We start from the raw sequence: 22,335 nt of genomic DNA on the forward strand, positions 1-22,335 counted from the left end.
GCCCTGAGGCCTCATGTGCAAATCATGGATGATGGATTGACTGAGGCATTTGATCATGAGGTGCTTTTAGCACCGTGCGCAGACGGCTATAAAGAGGTTTGATGCGGCGGGGGGAAAACCTCAGGAACAATCAGATCATGTCTGAGATTTTGAAGTAATAGTTAGAGGACGACATCCCAGGTGCAATTTTACAAACAAGCTTAATGTGTCTTTTCTCTTTTCAAATGTGGTGTGCGGTTGGAAATACAGTCGGATCACCTTTGTGTGTATGTTGATCCAATATTGATACATATCTCTGTATCTAAAATGAAGTATGAAATGCAGAATCAGGTTAGTGCTAGTACACTCTGATATGATACCATATTAAAAAAGCCCTAAAAAGCGTACCCGTTTCGTTTTTTTAAAGTAATAATCTTGAAGATTTTCATGTAAATAAATGTCTGTTAAGTCTCTATCTATCGCTGAATGAGGTAACACAACGATGATTGAGCCTATGGCCCACTGATGAAAGCCTTTGCATTTGCAGTATTACAGACTGGGTGTCTGTGGCGACTTTTGCGGAACAAATCCCAAGTGGCGCCCAGTTAGTGATGCGTTTTTCTGCCAGAGAGGGTAGGCGGAGCTAAGCGCTGCTTTTCCGGTCTCTGCAAGTGTTGCGAGTAAACAGTAATCTACTATGGCTGAACAAACAAAGAAAAGATGGATGACTACAGATACAACTTCAAAAATAAGTGAAAATCCAAAGAAAAGAAACAAATTCGACACTCAGATGAAGGCAAACAGTCTAAAAAGGAAAGCGACCGTCAGCGAGGAAAATCAAGAGTTACAACCGGAGCCAACCGTGGACCTCCGCTATCTGGGACGTATGCGCACGCCACTAGGTGTCGCCAAATAGAACGAAACTGAGAACTTCCTAGCCTACACACAATGTGGTCTCAACAAGCATTGATTTGAAGTCCATTATTATGATAATAGCAAACAACAACAATGCGATGCTAGCAGAAAGTGTAACATTATTCGAAGCTCACAAATGTCAGCTAAATGTTAGCCATCTGTTTTCTGTCAAACGTTTTAAGGATGTATCTAAAATCTCTAAAATCAACTGAGTAAAATATGTAACAACCGAAAAAGAAGTTTCATGTTACAAATCTATAATTCTCAATAATTGACACTTTTCAGAGGACACAGGACGTTAGGATGGGCCGCGAGCCAAGCTGCTGCTAACGTTAGCTTATCTCGTTTGTAGGAGCTCCGTTTGTTTTTTAAGTTCGGATTCCTTATGTGTGCTGAGCCAGGATCTACAACAAAGATAACAATCGTATATACAAACAGGGTAAGTGGTACACAGCTGTTAAAGGTATCATTTTTACTGTAAAGGTATCTGATGGGTAAAAGTTAGGTCTCTGTATTGGCATCAGTATTGGGAAAGAACAAATGGAACTGGAACATCTCTGGTGTATAGACCAAATTGCTGTATAATAACCTATGGGAACACAGTTTTGGCACCATTTACTGCAAAATCCTGCACACACCATTTACTGCACACTCATATCAGAGTCTGCAGTCCCCATACGGTTAAACTTCCACTCCTCTGGACTGCAGGGAGCCGTTAGTTGTGTGAAGGAGGTCCTTCATCGGCCACAGACAGCTTATGGCCATGTTATAGACGGCTGGAGCGGAAAGCACATATGGAGAGAGGGAGGGCGGAAATATCAAAGGGGGGGCAGAGGGATGAGATGACAGATGATGAGGGCAGAGCAGGGTCGTGGTTCCGTGGCCGCTGGAGCCCTTCAGAGGCGAGTAGCGTGGCACACGGCATCACTAATGAAATCTGTGCATTCAGAATGAGAAATGGGTGGGATGGGACGGGGGGGGGACAGTTTGTATGGGTGAAAAGTGAGGAGAAATAATAAAAGACTGATGGAGAAAAATAGATGAAGGAGAAGTATGCAGAGAATGAGTGACAGGGGGAAAAAAGAAAACAGAAGCCAAAGAGGAAGGAGAGAAGAAGCCTCATCTCCATACACTGTGATAGCAGGCAGATTTGAATTTAGGGCCCGTCTCTCAAAGAGCCCCTATAAATAGGTACGAGGAGCAAACACCAGGCAATTTCGCTGCAACACCAAACACAATGCCTGATTGAGGGCAAATTAAAATGCAAATGCAACACTTCCATTTTTCCAGATTTCACCTGTGAGATAAGCGAAGGACCTCTGTTTCTTTCATAAAGTGTGGGGGTGTGCATTAGTGTGTGTGTGTGTCCGTGCACAAGTGTGTATATTTGTTTGTTTGTCAAGTTTGAAATGAGAGGAGACAGGAGGGAGACTGGAGGTGAGGTTGTATAAACAGATTAGATTCAGTATTGTCCTCTCCGAGCTGCATTTCAATCGTCATCCTGCCTGCCTTTCCTCCTGCCCTTGTCCGCCATATTTTAACAAACCTTCAACGGGCTTCAATCTAAAGAACTTCACAAAAGAAAACCAAAACAGCAAATGAAATAAATTTGCTTAATAATTTAAAGCTGTAAATTACTCTTTAAAATGCCTTCCATATGTAATGTTTACCTTTGATCTAAAATTTGCATTAAATGAGGTTTAATAAGTTTCTATTGTTCTATGTGGTGTCTCAAGTTTGATCAGTTTGGGCTTTTATTTTGAAGTCAGGTTTCAAAACTGCCAGTAAGATCAGAATGTATCCGCTATAAGAGCTCTTGCTGCTAAACTTTAGCACCTAGCTGTACAGTGAATGAGGTGCAAACTCTGCTAGCTTAGATATTTGACAATGTTTCACATATAAACACTCCCCTGTTTGTTTGAGTGTTGGGAGGGAATTGCACTACTGCTGAATTATTCAGGGTTTGGAATACCTGTGCTAATGCTAGTTATGTTATGGCCGCCGGCCTTGCCTAGCCAATTTCTTTGAGTCCAATACCTGAAATACCTGGGCTAATGCAAGTAATGTTTCGGCCACCAGCATAGCCTAGCCTTTTTCTTTGAGACCTGTAATTCCTGTGCTAAAGCTAGCAATGCTTTGGCTTCTAGCCTCAGCTAGCTTTTTATCTTTGAGGCCTGTAATTTCTGCGCTAAAGCTTGTTATGTTTTGGCTACTAGCCTCGCCTAACCACTTGTCTTTGAGGCCTGTAACTTCTGTGCTAAAGCTAGTAATGTTTTGGCTACTAGCCTCACCGAGCATTTTGTCTTTGAGGTCTGAAATACCTATGCTAATGCTAGTTATGTTTCAGCAACAAGCCTAGCTTAAATGCATGTGCTCAGGCAAGTGTGTTTCAGCTACTAGCCGTATGCATTTTTCTTAGAGGCTTGCAATAGCCTACCATTGCTAATACTAGTTTTGTGTCGGCTAATAGCATAGCATAGTCCTTGAGGCTTGAAATACATGAGCTAATTCATGTCAATGTACTTTTAGCTAAATTGTGTATAACTTTTAACAGGGGCTAACTATTGTTTATATTCACTGCCTATTTGCAACCATTTTGTTCTTAAGACGTCCTATCTAACTTAAACGGTGTAGCTTTTTTGTGCTTAGTTACTGACTCTTAATATTTATGCAAAATATTAACGTATAAACCTCTGATATGTTAACTATGGTTTAATGTTGGTTATGTGTGAGTAGGGAAATGTGCATGAATGAAAAGACAATAAACCCATTGAGATTCATAGAGATTCGGCCATAACACTCGCTGGCCATGCTTCAGAAGGTTAAAACTGATCCAAGTTTAATTTGAAAAGTTGGAACAAACCAGTCCACCCACAAGAGTCAAAGATTCATTTCGGCACCATACATCAAAAAGCAGAAGAAAGAAAGAAATCTCAGAAGCATTAGGAGCCTCTTTTACAGATTTACAACCCAGCATAAATCAGCTTACACGAGCACAAAGTGTTTAATTGTTGACAGATTCTTGTGTCGCCTGTTAATTGTTACAAAGCCACTGCTTCACCGTATGAATTCAAACCTTTCCAAGTCACGGGTCAGAAACATATTCAACCGCTGTGGTCACATGGTCTCGGTGAGCAGAAGGTTTGTATTCGAAGCCAAGCGAAGGGCAAATGTCACCCACAACGTGCTGCCCGGTGACCAGTGGTCACACTGTTTGAATCATGGCAGAATCACAAACCAATTCCACAAACCAGACAGATACAGGGACGGGAATAGGAGAGAGAGGACTAGAGCAAACACACCAAATGACAGACAGGCAGATAAAGAAGCAGGACAAAGAGTAACCAAACCAAACAGCTTCTCCTTTAAGCCACTCTTTGACTAACTGAGCTGAATTTTTCATCAGGCTCTGTCCTCAGGGGGTGGTCGGCTAAAAGCAAGCTCGCCCTCACGCTGTATCTGTGTGCTTATGTGAAACAAGAGGGACTGTTGAGGCTTCAAGTGTGCATCTGTAGGCTCGTCACGTGTGGACGGTAAATGAAGATGTGTGACTTTTGGGGCCTCCGTATACACACATCCTCGCAGATTTTAAGAAAATTGGAAAGAGAGGGAGAAAAAGGAGGACTTTGTCAGTTTACAAGGACACGCTAATGTATTCATGATTAATTTGGACTCTCTGCTGTTGGGTGTTTTTCTGAGCTCTTGGCTACCTTTCAGTCCCAAAGCAGGCTTGGTGAGAAACAAAGGGAATGACGGAGCAAAAAGAAATGAAAAAGGGACTGAAGGCGACAAAGATCTAGACAAAACACAGAACTAAAAACAAGAAAGGGGTGCACAGGAAATGGAAAGCGTCTTATTTTGAGAAGCTCACATTAAGGTGGCATTGTGATAATTACTTTTTTGAAAGCATGTGTTAGTGTTGAAGCAAAAACAACACCATAATCAAACAGGCAGCCCCAAAACATAGCGTTTCCTGTTTAAAAAAAAGTGGATTTTAATGGCGCTGTGATCACACTAAGTGATTAAGCAAAGGCTAGTCCAAAGAAGTGACGCTTCAATCTAAGGATGTTCACTTGTTACGAGTTCTGAGGCCTATTGGACAGAATAAGAGACCACATTAAATCACACCCAAGTCTTGGACGTGAAAATATTCCACCCATTGCCAACTCTTTTGGGGACATCCCAGATTTGCATCTCAAAAAAAAAAGTCTCTCTGCAACTACTGCTAACAAGACTGATGCTGGAAGGGAAGTGCTCTTAGTCATCTTGGCTTCAAAATTGGAGGCTGGTTTGTTAATTGACTCAAGTCTTCTGCGGTGCCATCTGAGCCAGCCGTCTGCGTGGTGCTGCCACTCTGCGTCATCGTCAAAATCCCTCAAAATCCCACAAGGGCACACAGGAAACCAAGCTCACACACGGCATTAGCTAAGCAAACTAAATGTATGGAGGCTGACGGTCGCTGGAGAGCCCAGTGTGGCTTTTGGCTTCGGTGCTGAAAGTTGATTACTGGAGCTGCAGTCTGTGCGCTGGAGACAAATTCTTCAGCACAGAAAACAATTACATTCCACAAACCGGTGACCAATTTACATTCACATGTAAATCCGCACAATCCCGGCCAATGAATAGGCTTCATTGAATGCTTTAGTGGCATTTAGTGATTTAGTGGCAGGCTCCTTCAAATGACCTTCCAGCAAAAGTCCATTACTTTATCCCTCTCCTATAATGCCACACATACACACTCAAGACTTCTGAGAGGCAGGTAATTCGCCATTAACTCAAGCCACTCAATGCCTGAAACACTGCCAAGTTCAATTGTGTGAGATGGAGTAAGAGAATGCGAAAGAGAATGAGAGAAAGAGCGAGGGAGAGACAGATGGAAAGAGCAATTGAGAGAGAGAGTGACAGAGTGAGTGGGGAAAAGAGTAGAGGGGAGGAAGGCACTTTATTCTGCCACTTCCTGTGCAAAAGCATTCCTTCCCATCTGCCCTGGAGAGAGTATCCCAGTCACCTCAGCTCCATACCAGTCGGACCATCTGACCAGTCCAGCAGGCCTCACCACAGAGAATATGCACATAGGGATGCCTCGCCTGCACGGACATTAATTAATGCACTTATAGTCCCACTCTGAAACGGTGAGAGGAAGAAAAAACGGCACATAACTTCACAGAACAAACAACACAAAATGGCTTTCCTGTGATTTGTTCACATGCAAATTCAAGTGCAAAAAAATTACACGTTACAAACAGCAAGCACACAATCAAGAACACCACATAGCAGGAAAATGGAGGGAATTGCCTACATCACCAACAACCTCATGGTAACCCTCAGCAACCCCATTTAAATCAATTTACCATGGAAGTGGTTCCCAACAAACACACAGTCACTCAAACACACACAGGGTTAACACACACTAACCGCACATAGCAGATGCATTAAATGTGAGGGCAAACCAATTACAGTGCATAAACCAATTCTTACAAAAAGCACACACTCACACACGCCACCAACCCACTCAGCCCTCCTCAGCAGAGCTGTAATAACCATAGCTAGCATTTAGCTACAGGCTGGACCAGGAGGAGATACTGTGAAACCGTGTTATAATTTCAGAGCTTAAGCTGCAGAGGAGAGACATGCTTTTCAATATATGATATCAAACATTAATTCCTTTTAACGCAGGTCATATTTACACTTTACACAAGCAGAAAACGAGAATTCGGTGATGGTATGTGGATCAAGGTGTGTTTGTATACCTCTAAGGTGGGCCGTGGCATTGTACTTTATGCAATGTGTGTTAGTAGTGTGCATTTATGGTGGGCCCGACATTAATGCAAGCCTGTATGCCTCAATTAAAGGTGTGGGAGGGGGGAGGAAGAGGCTATTTTGCTCCATTAATATAAACGCCTCCTGTCTAGACAAAGAAAAAAAAAAGAAAGAAAGCAGCATAAATAAGAGAGGAAGAAATGAACGCTACATAAAGCTGCATTAAGGGATCATTTTGATCTTGACACTGAATTAAATTACTCCACGTGATGTGACACAGTCACTCATAGTGTCAAACCTGCTGTGATTTACATACCAATATGCAGCTCTGTGCAGTTTATAGCCTTTTAAGCTAGCTGGTTTGGTACTCCGGCTGCCACTTAAACTGTTGAATACAATAGCTCTAATGACCCAACACACATATGAAACTGCAGGCAATCATTTCTATTACACAAGTTTAGACAAGCTAACAGTGCCCGTACAGCCCAGCAAAAAGACAGAGTTGAACTAACAAAGCAAAACAGAAATGCTAACATTTTAGTAGCTAGCTTCAGACCCAGATCTTTTTCTCAGCAATTGATGGACAGTGAAAACAGACCATAAAGACAAACGACAAATTATATTGGACTTAAACATGAATACAACTTTAATGGGAGTAAAATGCTGCTACATGTCTAATTTTTATAGAAGACAAACAAAGGGGGTAAAACTTAGCTTACGCTTACTAGTGTCCTAACTAGCTTAACTAGCATAGCAAGGCTGAACATAACACCAAGCTAACTGTTATAGAGTCAAGGCTTTTGGGCTTGTCAGTACCCGATCCGTCCCAGCTGCCCAATCCGTTCTGCGCATGCTCATACTTATTCCTGCCCGATTTGTACCTCACATGTGAACGTTTGACGGCAGCAAGTCTTTTTTAATAACTTTATTAACAACACAATATTAGACAAATACACTACACTGCAATAAAAATAACAGTACGTGGCCGTTATTAGCCAACATAAAAGCACAGAAAAGATGCACAACTGCTTGTTTTATTACATAGGTTTTTAAAAGAACTCTGTATCATTAGTTAATTTGGTAAAACTAGCTAATTTGACCGCCAGCACACGAACACAACTCTCTCGAGTCGAGCGATGCATGCATGGAACAGATCGGGCAGTGTCGTAAAACAGGTTAAATTCTGCGCACGCGCTGACTTTTGCGCGTGCGCAGAACGGATTGGGCAGCTGGGACAGATCGGGTACTGACAGGGCCCCCTCGAAACACCTAATGGGAGAACGACTTTTTTAATCAATTGCTGACCAAAGGTACCATTTATATTTCATAGGGTTGCCAAATATGACATTTAAACATAATCAAATTAAGAAATAATAATCCCAGTAATCCCAGCTACAGTTACATTTACATTCTTGAAACTTGTCGAGCCCTACAGTAGTTGCTTTTATTTCTGTTGAAAAAGGTCGTTAACTGAATTAATTGCAGAGGAAATATGTTCTTATGCAAATTGCACAGATTTTAATTAAATAAATTTGACTGGTTAAAACATTTGGGTCGCAATTGGTCTCTAAGGAGGTGGTGGTGAGACCAGTTGAGAAACACTGGTCTAATGTGTGGTCCATTTTGCAGAATGGCTGCAATGTTTTCTGACAGCATGACCAGTAAATGTCAGGGTTCTCCATCCAAGAATCTCAAATGTAATCTGAGAATGCCCCAGATCGGCAGGGTGATTTAGGGTGCTAGGGCTGCCAGAATGTGGATTAGTATTCCAGCAGAGGCACACAAATTGTACTTGTAACAGTTGGTGGAGATCTTTTTTTCACTTTTTCTTTGGCTCGTGCAAGTGCTCTTTCTTTGTTGGTGTTACAACTTTATTTGGATATTTTCTTAGCAAATAAAGCCCCTGCAGTCTCACTGTACTCTTGGCTCTGGCACCTAAAACAAGCAAGATTTGCTTGTTTTACTGAACTTGTGTATTGCCTGAGGACAAATATTCTCTTCCTTTGGTACGTCAGCGAGAATGATTGATGCTTTGAGGCATGATTATACATCGAGTAGGTTCAGAGTGACAAGATAATAGTTCAGAGAGATGACACCATACTAACCTATTGTAGACGCAGCACAGGAAGGAATGCCTTTGGTGCTCAAACTGTTTTGTTGACAGACAATCTCTGGCTGCTCTCTGAAGTGACTGATTAATCAAATGCCATGCTCTCTGATTGGCGGGCTGGCTGACAGACAGGAAGGCAAAATGGCAACGGGCATCTGGCTGACTTGATATCAGTTGAAGAGTTTTCTGATTGACTGCTTGCTGCCTGATTAAACGGCATTACCCCGGCTAACTGTCGTACTGGTTGCTTGGTTGCTCGATTACCTGACAAGATGATGGGTTGTCCGGCCAGCTGGGTAACTGACTAACTGATTGGCTGGTTGGTGCGCTGATTGGCTGGCAGACTAATTGTTTTTTTTCGTTTACATTTATAGCAGAGAGGAAGCAGAGGAACAACAGGAGCACACTCCACCCAACCATCCCGCGCTGATGACACCCTGATTGCAATCACGGCTTGGCACACAAAGAAATACATAAACGCGCACTCAAAAATGCACACGCATGCTCAGGAATGTACTCAGGGTCTGTATGATAACATGCATAACAAGAAGCCGAGAGTGCAAACACACAAAGCCGAAGGGAGCAGCGCTGTGTTGGTTTGGCCTTCTTCACGCTCTCTTTGATTTCTTACTATGCCTTTTTGTCAGTCGCTTTTTTCTTTTCTCCTGCCCCCCATGCTTCCTCTTTCTCTTTCTTCTCCAGACCTAAGGTAAACTGAGCAGAATAAGTCTCATCTGTTCCCACCCCACCACTTAGCCTTATCCAGCCTGTTCAGCTATCCCTCGCACTTCTGATAAACCGAGCAGACCACGTGTCATGCTGCCACGTTAACCTTTCTTGCCACTCGCCACTTTACATCCTCCGCCACGTACAAAGCTCCCTCACTCCCGCCCTCGCCTTCTGATAAACTGAGAGGAGCAGGTCCCATGCTGGCGTGTTAACCTGCCTCTCGCCCACTCGCCCCCCCCATCACATCCTTTGCCATCCACGCCGCTCACACTCACACTCTCTCGCCCTCGGCCCAGCCACTAACACCCTTTCATTATGGATAGTCTTCTCCGCGGGGGGCTTGCGCTTCAAAGACACCCTGCTTTCCCTCTTCTGTGTCGGTGTGTAGAGGGTGCAGATGACGGGGTGCGATCAGGTGTACGGGAGGGAAGGCGGTGGGTTAGGGAGGGGGCTATCATAAAAGTGACTGAGCTGGAGCCGCGCGATTTATGTATTTATTCATCACCGAGGAGGCTGCGTATTAAAAGGTCGGGCAATTTTCCGGGTCACTGACCAAACCCACACTGAGAGGAAGAGAGCAGCTGAAGAGGACGGGCGAGGAGACAAAAAGTGATAAAGAGAGAGAGGCTGGCAACCTGGTAAAGGCGATATTGGCAGTCGGACACACATCGGTGAGCTCACACCTAACGTGAGTGTGTGTGTGTGCCAAGTTTGCCTAAGCAGTGTGCACATGCGGTTTGTTTTCTGGGCCCGAGAAAGTGCGTCTGCAGTTGGCGTGTGCGCTCCCGTCTGTCTGCGCGCTGGCGGTGGTTAATGAGTTTGAAAGGTCAAACGCCTCTCAGAAAGATTAATGGCGTTTCCTAGGCACGGGGGTAATGGTTTACGAGGCCCAGCCGGACACATTTCCAACATGACGGTCATTACCACCGCTGAGCACAGACAGAAGGAGGGATCACAAGCAAAGACAAGGATGACACTAAACTGCTGGGCAGGGGGCACTGGTCAGAGAACAGCATGCGTCTGTCCACCTGATGTGCATGCGTCAATCATTCTTGTGCTTCTATATAAGAGTCTGAGCTGTAGATTATACTGGATATTTTACGTCCTACGTTTATTTGACAAACTGCAAAACGCAAGAAAGCTCTTTTTTTTTTAAATAATTGCAAATTGTAAAAAATCATGTTCAATAAGTTTATAATTAAAAACAACATAGCGTGTAAATCTGCCTGCTGGGATCAAGACCAGTTTTATCTCATTTGGTTAAAAGTCGGCCACAGGCTGCTTTCTGTGCACAGCTGACACTTGTTGTGCCGCGGTGCTTTCAGGTACTGTTGGAGTCTTCAAATGACAAGAGTTGAAAGTCATCTGAGCGCTGGGAGCATTTTTGATTGCACCAGGTTTGCAATATTTCAGAGACAACCCCCATGTTTAGATTTCTATCAGCTAACCTGACTGATTTTAAACGCCAACGTTTCTTTAGCAGTCTTGATAAGTCCTCCTACACACGCTGAAAAGTTGTACTCGTGCTCTCTGAGGTACCAGATGGAGCTGTGTAAAATTTGATATCTTGCCTCAAGTGATGAGACTGACTCGCTGGGCTTTAAGTCTGAGAATGGGAAAGTAAAGGGTGTGGAGAAGTCAGCTTACAGGACCTCTATAGCCCGCTGCTACAGGCTAAAGGCTACATAAGGGTCTCATAAGAAGAGGATCTAATGCAGGGGTCTCCAACAGGTAGCTCACGAGCTACCGGTAGCTAGCGGGCCTGGATTTTAGTAGCTCACCAAGAGGTTCAGAGACTCTGTACAAAAAATGTGACAACAATAAATGCACTTTCCCACTTCAATTCAATGTAACACACAGATGTCCCACCCCCTCCATTACAACATAATAGGTCTATCAGCTCTCAATAAAAGTGGTGCTGCTCCTGGCAAGTTTGTAAACCGCTGAACCTAACCAATCACAGCAATGTGGCAGCAATCTGCATCGGCAGGCTAGTTGAGTTAAAGAGAGGAGTTCGGTGCTATTAGCCTGTTCAGCCAGATTTATGATGGACAGTGAAGGTGGCCACGCCAAGAAAAAGCAGTAAACAAACTATTTCCACGGGGAGTGGGAAAGCAAGTTTTTACTCACTCACGTGAAGGACAAGAGTGTGTTCCTCATCTGTGGTACTAACGTTGCAGTCGACAAAAGAAGCAACATGGGGCGCCGCCAGCAAGTACAGTGATGTAATGCAAGTAGCTCTTGCTAGCATAGCACGGCATAGTTGTCTGTTGGCATTTTAGAGCTGATTTGTGGAAAATGACAAAACCTGACAATGTTAAAGTTCTGAGTTTTCTTTTAATGCAATGCTCTCTGTAAGCCGTCAGATGTCTACTGACACCTGAAAACACACAAAGCGAGCTTTGTTACTTGTCATACAGCTGCCTTTAGAGTCGGTATGACGTGTGTGTTTCTGGACAGTGTCTTACTGCACATGAGAGGATTTTCATCACACTTTAAATGCACAATTGTTACATAACACAGACCTTAAAAATTCTTTAGCCGAATGCACAGAAAAGCACATCCATTAATAATGCCTACTGTATTAATACCACAAGGGGCCTGGAGACGGTAGAAAGTGTAAAAGCATGATGTAGCATTTAATCAGGTGCAAAGGAAGAAAGCAGGGAAGTGCAGAAAGATGTACATACATAAACATGGTTGATGTAAGGAGCGCGCTCTTTCACCTCTTCCAGCACACACACACACACACACACACACACACACACACACAATGAAGTTCTCCTAACATGTGTCGTCGGGTCAGACATGGCAGAGGAGAATCGGCAGACATGAAAAGCACATTAAGAGGCGGCGTTCAGCGGCCGGTCGGCCTCAGCCAGAGCCAGTGAGGCGGACACTGACACAGCACAGGGGCTGATGGGAGAGGCTGCAGAGGTGTGTGAGGTCTGTGTGTGTGTGTTTGTGTGTGTATTAGCTAGAAAGAGAGCAGACTGCTGGGAGCATGAGCCAGAGTAGATGTGGGTTCTCATGTGTCTTTAAAACATGTATCGCCAGTTGGGTACATGGACACGTGAAAAGCACAAGATGGGAACTCACTCCTGTCTGCTCACATAACGGTTACATAACTGGATCCAGACTGCCGGACAATGTTGCCTCAGCTGCAACCGATGCTAAAGGCCCTACCGCATGTTGGACGCCCTTGCATCTAAAACAGCATCTCTCCCAGACTGATGTTAGCTGCATGAAACGATGAAACATTGGACCCAAATGAGACCGTACCCCATGTTAATGATTGGTCTCCATTAAAAAGACATAAAATGTGAAATATGTATTTTCTTTATCTATGTTTTATTTGATGTGGACAGATACAATACACACAGACAAACTGATAACAGCCATCCAGTGCAAGCAGCCTATTGTTTATAGCGTCTGCTAGTTTGCAACACCCGTCCTTAGAAGGGCTTTAAAGAAAATGAGAGGTTGGTAACCGAAAAGTAAAAAAGAAAACAACAAGACACACATTAAAAACATTACATTTCAAAGCTAGACATGAGTGCAGGTTTGTTGTTGAATAAAGCAGGATTTGGTAGCTCTTTTAAAAAGTGGTGAAGTTTTTGTTCCTTTCACCGAAAAAGCTGTCTGAGCGAAAGCATTTTGCAGAATGGCTCCTTACAAATGCCACTTAAAGCTGCCCCTGTGGATCTGCTAAAACTCTGTAATCTTTTGATGTTTTCACAGAGAGGCTTAGGAGCAAGTGTTGCTTAGTTATTATCGCTAACTTGGCTTCTTTATTGGCTGACCGCCGGGGTCAGCCCTACACATGGACTGACGGTACTTTCAGAGCTAAATAAAGTAAAAATAACAACAACAATGGTCCGGGAAACACTTCCAAATAAAAGCATTGTGTACAAACGAGGGGAGTCCGAGAACACGCTTCCAGAGTTGCCCACAAAAGCGCACATTGACCTGATGCAGTCAGCCACATGCTAGGTTTTGACCAAGTCTTGTTTTTAAAGTCTAAATGGATGTGGGCGCCAGTTTAGCTTAGCAGTTAAATCGGCGACCACGTGCAGAGACTATAGTCCTGGATGCGGTGACCCCGGGTTCAACTCCCACCCTCTGCCCTTTGCCGCATGTCATCCCATCTCTCTCTTCCCCCATTTCTGCCACTATCCACTGCCCTCTTTCTAAAATAAAAGCATGAAAAGCCAAAACAATCATAAGTCTAACTTGATGTTGCATATTTATTATTGCTAACTTGACCACAAACCCTCACATGCGCCAAACTGGCTCTTGAGTGGCACCTAGATCGTCATATTTTTAAGCTTAGGGCCACAGACAAAGCTGCCATATTCTACAAGCTGGCAGTAAGATTGTTTGGGTGTTTCCACTTTACCAAAATGACACTCTCCAAAGTCGTTTCTTCCTCAGATAGGATTGGGTAACTGTCGTGGTGCAAACTGTTGGAGAGTGTGTTTGTCTTTCTGTGCATTCCTTGACCTCGGCCACCTCCATGACAGCGCCGTGGGGCCTCCTAAACCAGCCTGAATTGAGGCTGATGGTCTCTAAGCCAACATCTTAGAGAGAGGGCAACACATTTAACCTCTTGTAGAGCACTGCCTCCACACACCCACACAAACACAGGTAACAATTCTTTTCCAAGCGGTTTCTTCACAACGCCTCAAAGCCGGTTCTTGAATCAAAGCGTGTGCATGATTATTTGAGTCCAATTTGAAAGATCATGAAGTCCTTGAAATTTCCAATAAAAAGTTCTTAATCAGATCTGACAAAAAGTAAGAGAATCAGGTAAAACAGGAGGAATCTGTACAGCCAAAATTCCCAACAGAGCCATTAAGGTTCTGGGATTGTTGGTTGGTCTGTACTTGGCCGGTAGATCCTGTTCGTCCAACCATGGATGGAATAAATAAAAGTCAAAGTCCTGCTTGCTTTAATAAGTCTGCATTCATGAGTCTGTTTTTCCTTCTGAAGTCTAAATGAGTGGGTGATTATGTTTCCACCACCAGAAAACAAGGAAATTAAATAAAAAGCTGCAGTGTGAGGGTGTTAGACTGACGGAGCTCCGCCGAGTTGTCAGTTCAATTCCCAGCGTGCCCGCCCACATCCAGCCTCGCATTAATGCAGTTAGTGTTTATCCTCAATGCAAAACACCCTGAGCGCAAACTTCTGCCAAGAGCACAGCACCAGCTCGGCACAAAACACACACCAGTGACATTCATCAACTTTAGACACCTCAGGACGGCAACGCCTGCCAACGAAAACTCTCTAATCCATTAGTATCCCAACAAAAGCGGCGCGGATGAATAATGCGTTTGAGGCTTCCGGATGAAAATCGGGTTGAAATATGTCTCCACTCGGATGCTGGTGGTGTGGGTGGTGGGAGATATTTTTAATTTTTTTATGTAGTTATTTTCATGAGACTTTTTTTTTTTGCATATAACCTTTGAAGAACCTTTGGAGAACAGGCCCTTGAGATGTTTACATAAGGCCCTGGCATGAAAGCGAGGGTGTGTTTGCTAAAGCAGCTCTGGCTCTGCTCTTCACAAACAGTGTGCAGCGTTTGATGATCTTTTTTTCCCCTCTATTATATAAGAATAAACATACTCGTGCATTTTCAGCGAGACACTCGCTCATCTACAATATCAGAGGGAAAGAACTTTACGACTACTTTCAGAGGTATGAATGTTAAAGTGCCTGATTAGCAGGATAAAAATACTGGATACTTCAACGCCTTAAATAAAAGCATGAGAAGAACAAAGGTGGAATTCTTCCTACAGCAGAAACATGAGTCACTTACTCAGTGCATGAATGTTAGAAATATTTGGTCTCCTCATGTGAGGATTCACTGAGTCTTTATGAGAACACTGAGCATCTTTTTGGACCGTCAGTTGAACCAAACACGCATCATCTGTTGCTTTTTGATGGGTCATTTTGAACCACGTTCTGACAATCTGTGCACCAAGTGACTGATGTAGGAAGTAATCAGCAGATTAAATGATGAATTAAATAATAATTTATCCAAATGTTAGTCATTTCTTTCATGATCCACTTGGTTAAATGTTCGCGTTCAACATTCCAGGTTTGTTTTTTGTTCTACTTTCAATTATTCTCCTCAAAACGTATTACCGTATTTGTCCGAATACAAAACGACCCTGATTATAAGACGATCGAAGTGAGGTCTATTTATAGAGCAGTCTTGATGACAGCTCTGGTAACGGGCATGCCTTCGTTCCGTAGCCGCTGTCAGGACCACGGTACGATCTGTTAGCATCTGTCACGTAAGGCTATTAGAATTTTTAAGACGCAACGGTATAGCGGCCTGCTGCAGTGTTTTTCCGGGCTAGGAAAGGCAGGCCCGCTGCTACTCCAAGGACCTTAATCAAGATCCAGATTGCGGAGCTAAGCCCGCCGAGAGCGCAGGAGGACGGGGCTCTGCAGCTAGCTGCGGCGCTACGGCGGCCTGTGAACGCACATTACACTCTGTTGCACCGTATTTCCTGGCTGCTTGACAGTTGTTTGATGACTCTGCTGCGTTGATAACAATTCATCATAACTCCGACTCAGTCGCTTGTTAACTTTTGAGCCACTTTGTCCCGGACGATCACCGTGCCTCTCCATCTTTCATCCCCCTGCCTCTGTAGCTGTGAGTTACGGCGGGCCTCGGTCGTGAGGGGTACACTCGCTTTACAGATACTACTGTTGTGAACGTTTATTGGCATTTAAAAGTCTACGCCCCCGAAAATAAGACGATCACACTTTTTCTGATGTATGTCAAGGGAAAAAATCCCTGTCATATATTCGGACAAATACGGTAATTGATCCACTGATTAATTACTAGAGGAAGTGACATTTGAGACGCTGGAATCTGAACGTTTGCGTTAGAGTGGTTCTTTAACGGGGGTCTTGAGGGGTTGCAGGGGTCAGTAGTAGTTTATGTTTACGATAAATCGAACCATGACTAACACAAACACACATCAGAATTAGGACCCTGAGACAACATGTAATCAAACGAGAGTCCACGCTCTAATCTGTCGTTCAGGGGGTCCTTGTTGGAGAAATGTTTGTTGTCAATAAACTAACTGAGCTTTTTCCCTCTTTTCAAATATTCTCTGCTTCTCTTTCATTGCTGAATTAATTTGGCTGCTGCTTTAATTATCACCCACACACAAATTAATAACATTTCATCATATTTTCATTTAATTCACCATAAAAACAACAACTTGCTTTGGATGCAGTGAAGTCAGCCGAACACAATGCAGCCTGTCGTTTAACTCTTCCTGAAGCTGCAGGACGCAGCCTGAACATCGGGCTCAGGAAACGTCGTCCTCTTTTATAGACAGAAACATGAAAGCGTGCGAACGTGCACAGGTATGAGGAATGAACAGAACGACGCCGGTGCATTCAGGTACGCGCAGAGAGCAGCTGAGGAGGATGTTCTCCTGCATAGATTCATCAGTAAAATGATGCAGTCCGTCTGCAGCTCCTTCATCTATCACAGCTGCACAGAGCCCCTTCCTCACTGTCCAATATGGCTGAAACACCTGCTAAATCCCTTACATGTGCACCCACACACACAGACAGCTCTTTCCCTCTCTCCCACACACACACACACTCCCGCCCTACTGATGGCTCATTCTTGCCGATCCAGCAGAAGTCGTTGTGTCCTTCTACCCTGAACAAAAGAAATCAGGTGACCCCATCGGGATCCAATAGACACGCACACTCACACAGGATCCGTCGCTCGGCCTCAGTCGATGCGTTCCAGTGGAGTGGGAGGTAAATAAGGACGTGGCTGAGCTGCTACATTGACTCGTTATGGGAGCCCCTGGTCTGTTTGATTACATGTAACATACAGGAGCTGTGGAACAAAGCGGCGGTGGCAGCTTACAATTCCCTCATCGCTCCGCTCGCCTTTCCTCGCCTCCAATTTTCTTCCTGTCACTCCCTCATGCAGCGCTCCCTCGCTCCGGCACGGCCTCCCTTATTCCTCACCCCTCGACCTCGCGCACCTCTTGAGTTCTTTTTCTGCTCGTAATGCATCTTATTTTTTTTGGGAGATGAAATTCTCGCCTCTCGTGAAATTGACTCTCCTGCCATCTTCGCAAATCAAGGCGACCTCTCGCACTCGCAGGGGTCGCGGTCATCTGATCCGGGTCCAAGGCCGCTCCTCGGCCGGCCAAAGACGGACCGGAGCGCCGAGGCAGCAGAGCAGGAGTAAGCCGGCATCAATCACAGACAATTAGTCTCAATTGAAGGCTGGGAGGGTGGAGAGCTCCTCCGCCGCCAGCCTGGCAGTCGCTGGTAAACCCAGTATTAGTCAATCAGATCGCTTCGAAGTGCTAATTATGTCATTCAGTAATCAGATGACATACGAGTGGAGTTTAATACTGAATAGTCGATTTAATTACGTTGTGTTCAAGGCAGCAGTAAACAGGAAGACCAAGGCTTTGGATCAGGGTACAGAAGGTTTTTCAAAATAAAAGGCCTTCCCACTGCTTTAGAAATAACGCGTATCTGCAGGTCGCCCACGCCTAACCTCACATGCAAAAAGAACAAAGTATCAGCAGTTTAAGGTCAAAGAAATGTTGTGGTCAAGGGGGAAAATATAAAAAGCAACCACTCCATGAAGCTCAGGCTGAGCGAGGCAGATTTATGAGGTTAAAGTTTGCATATGAAGTCTGTGAAGTGGAAGGGAAGTCACTAAATCTGCTTTTTTGTCAAGGTTTTATGACTCTAAACATACAGAGAGGAAAAGAAAAGGAGAGGAATTAAAGAATCCGAGTCCCTGGTATCTTCGCACAGACGCAGACACACGGGGTCAGCGGGTACACCGAGACGGGATTATCGCTGCGGCGTCTGGCGCAAAAGTTGGACTCATAATCTTTCACCGTCCTCGAACTCTTTTCTTTTGCTTCAATAAAGACTTCCTGTGCGGATACTGAACACCCACAATGCTTTGTGCGCTCTGAATCAGACTCGATTACAACCGAAACCAGCCTTCAAGAGTCCTTCACTTTTAAAGACTTTTTACCTTGAAGATGAGACCGATTTTAAATGAAACATACGTTTACTTTACCGCTGAACTGTATTCAAGCAACCAGGGATGACTTGATGGAGTGTCAGCTGTAAATTAAACATGACATGAGGCACAGCTGTGTCATAATAAGGCTGCAGGTAAAGAAAAACTGTGCGGACTCTCTGACACGACAAGGCATCAAGCGAAGCTGCACGCGGCCGCACAAGCAGGACGATCCCACAGGTTACGCCGAGCCTCCCCTCGCCCTCGCCCTCAATCACTCCTCCTCTCTCTCTCTCTATCAGTCCGCCTCTATTGTTCTGCACCGAGCTCGTGCCCTCGCCGCCTGCTGCAGAATGGATGGATGCAAAGGGAGGGAGGGAGGGAGGAAAGGAGAGGGGAAGTAAATGAGATCCCGATGAGATGCCAAGGTGTGTTAGCGGTGAGGCGTGGGGGAATGAGAAAAGCGGCCTGAAGGGAGGGGGAGTGGTGAGATTGACTGCGTGTGAGGTGTATGGGATAGTGGACGCCCCCTCCCCTGCACTGCACCCCCCCGCCCCCTCGGTCATATTAGTGTTTGCCAAGTCAGCTCAGGATGCGGGAGGTATTTTCGGGAGAGGAAGAAGAAGAGGGTGACATATGGAGGGTGGGAAGAACAAAGGAAAACAGGAAGAGGGGGCAGAGAAAGGAGAAGAGGAAGAAGGAACTACGGCGGAAGAAATCTTCTCTAGTAGATTTTAAAAAGCAAAAGGAGGACGGGGGAAGAATTGAGAAATGACATAAGAGCAAAGACAAAGAGATGTGTAAAACTGCTAAAAGATTCAAACAGGCGCAAGGACAGTCTGCGAGAGAGACATCTCATAAATTAGAGAGCAACGAGTCACATAAATACTGTAATATAATCTAAAAGGAGGATTTAACAGATGCTCTTAAAACTTAAAACACAGGGCACACTTCCTTTGTGAAAGCCGCCCCCGTGGCAGAGTTTCACTTTCACAGGTAGTAAAAAAAAAAAAAGCCTCATTTTATTTGGATAAAATCAGAGAATTTAAAAGAAGCTAAATTTCTCTCCAGTGTTTCGTCTCTCTCCCCGAATCCTTGAGAACAGCGAGAAGACACTCTGCCAATAGCAGCCTTCAGGAGCACATTGCTTTCACAGCAATTAATCGCTGTCACAACATCAATTAAACAAAAGCTAGCTTCCAAATCCGGCTACCCAGCATTCCAGGGAACCGAATCAATCTGGCAATGAGTCTTCAGCGTGTGTTGCATCCAAAGCTGGGGAGGAAGTGTGCGGAAATGAAAAGAGCGTGCCGGCGTGTGAGCGTTCACTAAAGGGGCCCTTAAGTACCAGGAAATGGCACACCGTGCAACGTGTGCGTGTGTGTTTCATGCGAACGCTTCGCATGCAACATGTTTGTGTCAGGAGAGTGTGTGCATTTCATCATGAGTCGCGTGTGTGTGTGCAAAGGAGGGCATTAATGTGTGTCAATGATGTATGGCTTTTGGAGTGTGCACGCATGCCAAATGTGCGTATAGGTTACTGTAGCCTATATACATGATCTGAAGATGGATAGTGTGTGTGTGTGCATCTGTGTATGTGTGTGTGCCTTGCCTGTAAAGCCCTCTTTAGAGAGAGCCCGGGGGTCTGAAGCCATTACGCTCTTTTCCACTTCACAATCCAGGAACTGATTAGGATCACTTTCCTGGCTTTACCGGAACACACACACACACGCATACACACACACTTTCAAACAGCACCGTGCTTTAGTTTGAGGTGATTTAAGTTAGGATGGTTCACGATATGTTGGCTAACTTGTGAGTGCAGAAAGTATTTATCTGTAGCAATCAGGATGCTGGAGGAGAGCTGGACCAGAGTCCTCACAGGTGCACAGAGACAATGAATCAAATCCTGATCCTACACCTGCATAAAATCATAAATCAAGTTATCAGCCTCCACACTGTTTTAATTATGATTATTGGATTAAAACTTCAAGAAAGTAACGTAGAAATCACGTTTTCTGACTACTTCTACGAGAATAACCGTTCAGGAAAAACGGGAGGAGAGTTTAAGCGCAATAAAGCATCATCCTTAATGCCTCCCGTCGTCCGAGCCACGCTATCAGTGACTGCCGAGAGGATGTAAAAGACAAAGAAACCAGTTGCACAAAGATGCCGTGACAAAAGCTCGGCGCAGGATGCAAATCTTTGTGACAAGTGAGCGGGGATTTCTCTCTCAGAACGGGAGCGAAAGTGACTTTTCCTCTCTGAATAAATCATAAAGTGGATACAGAAGCAGACTGGTTATACTACAGTATGTGGGAGCGGAAATATGATCAGTTTTCGTCTTTGGAGCAAAAATAATTAAACGCCAGTGATTTAGTTCACATTCTGAAACGCTGGAGCGAATGATTTCTGCGTTTATTTATCGGTATTAGGAGGTTTTGATCAGATATTGCAGCCTAGTGAAGTAAAATTTATCGATTTTGATTCACAAGCGATTGAGTGCCAACAATTCTGACAATCCAAATAAACCATATTCTTTCGCTTGTTTGGATTATTTGGAGGGAAACGCTTTGACTTTGCGGAGCCAAACGCGTAAATCTGTCAGACAGATTCTGGAGACGCGTCAGGCAAAAAGATTTCCTCCATCAAATCTGTCGTTTAAGAGTGTTTAACAGCAATTCTACTCGTGTGCTCTCATTATAGGAAAGAATGCACCTGCTTGTTATCGCAGAGCAAGTGCACTGCCAAACTATCTCCGCCGCGGACATCTGTCTGTCGATCAACGCTTCCTGCTGCTGCGGACACTGGTTTTGGGTAAATCCGAGCCAAAATCAAAGAAACACGTCTCCACATACCTTCCTCGGCGTGACAGTCTTCCTTTATGTTCAGCAATAATATCCAAAGCACCGAAACCAGCGTTTTACGGAGATCCATGTTTGTCTGGCCAGTTCCGCGGGGCTCTTGTCATCTCTCTCCAGCCTGCGCGCGACGCACCGCAGCAGAGACGCACTTCACTGTTTGAATGGAGCGGAAGCCGTCTGGGCAAATAGTGCGGGATTGAGAGAGCCACACGGTCTATTTCATATCTCGGGGGAGGGTTTAACGGGAGAGATTGACACCGCGCGAGCGCAATGAAGTGGGATGTGGAGTGGAGGGTACGCGAGGGTCGACCTATCAACGAGCTGCAACCTGAAAGCTCCGCGCAGGTGTTTCTACTATAATCAGGGCCGCAGTATATAGTGCGTTTCTACTGAGTGGCTGTTGTAGAAAGTGGTTAGATTATTGTCTGTTGGAGACTTTGGGAGGATTTTGTCCCGCTGCTTAAAGACTGCTGCAGTAGTTTAACGAGCGCAGTGTTTTTCTTCTAAAGTGTGGTGGTGGAGGCTTCATGTTTCCTCACTGTAAGTTAAGTGGTTTGTGATTTAAATGTCACAGAAATGTGACACCAACACCACCAAAACAAATAAGAAGTTCTCAGATTGACTCAGGTGACAAACCTTTAGATTATATCGTGAATTTGACTGCATTTATATAGACAAACTTTAAAAAATCAAAATTAAAAGCAAAAAAAACAACATACCTTAGACTTTGGTGAACCTGTGACATACTTATCGAATATATCAAGACATGAAACGACCACAACCTCTTAACACCACAGTAGATGGATGTTATGATGTGTTTAAATAACACCCAGCATCAATAACCATTAAAAGTGCACATAGTGGAAAAAAGCCTTTTTTTACAAGTGGTTAACATTTTGAAACAGATCCATTTTGGTTCAGTTAAGGGCCTGTGTCCA

General features: G+C 44.4%; 1 protein-coding gene across 1 annotated transcript in view; it reads right to left on the minus strand.

Annotated features, from left to right (window-relative positions):
- LOC138608811 (ephrin type-A receptor 10) overlaps nucleotides 1–21,497 on the minus strand; it is a 49,083-nt gene extending 27,586 nt beyond the window's left edge. The window contains exon 1 of the mRNA XM_069681386.1: nucleotides 21,392–21,497. Within this exon, the coding sequence (XP_069537487.1) occupies nucleotides 21,392–21,470 (79 nt within the window). The 5' untranslated portion in view covers nucleotides 21,471–21,497. The remainder of the gene's footprint in view (nucleotides 1–21,391) is intronic.
- Between the last annotated feature and the right edge of the window lie 838 nt (nucleotides 21,498–22,335).

The sequence above is a fragment of the Semicossyphus pulcher genome, unplaced genomic scaffold (assembly GCF_022749685.1).
Source record: "Semicossyphus pulcher isolate SPU_LCO1_2020_fin unplaced genomic scaffold, fSemPul1.0.p SCAF_5, whole genome shotgun sequence".
Classification (NCBI taxonomy): domain Eukaryota; kingdom Metazoa; phylum Chordata; class Actinopteri; order Labriformes; family Labridae; genus Semicossyphus; species Semicossyphus pulcher.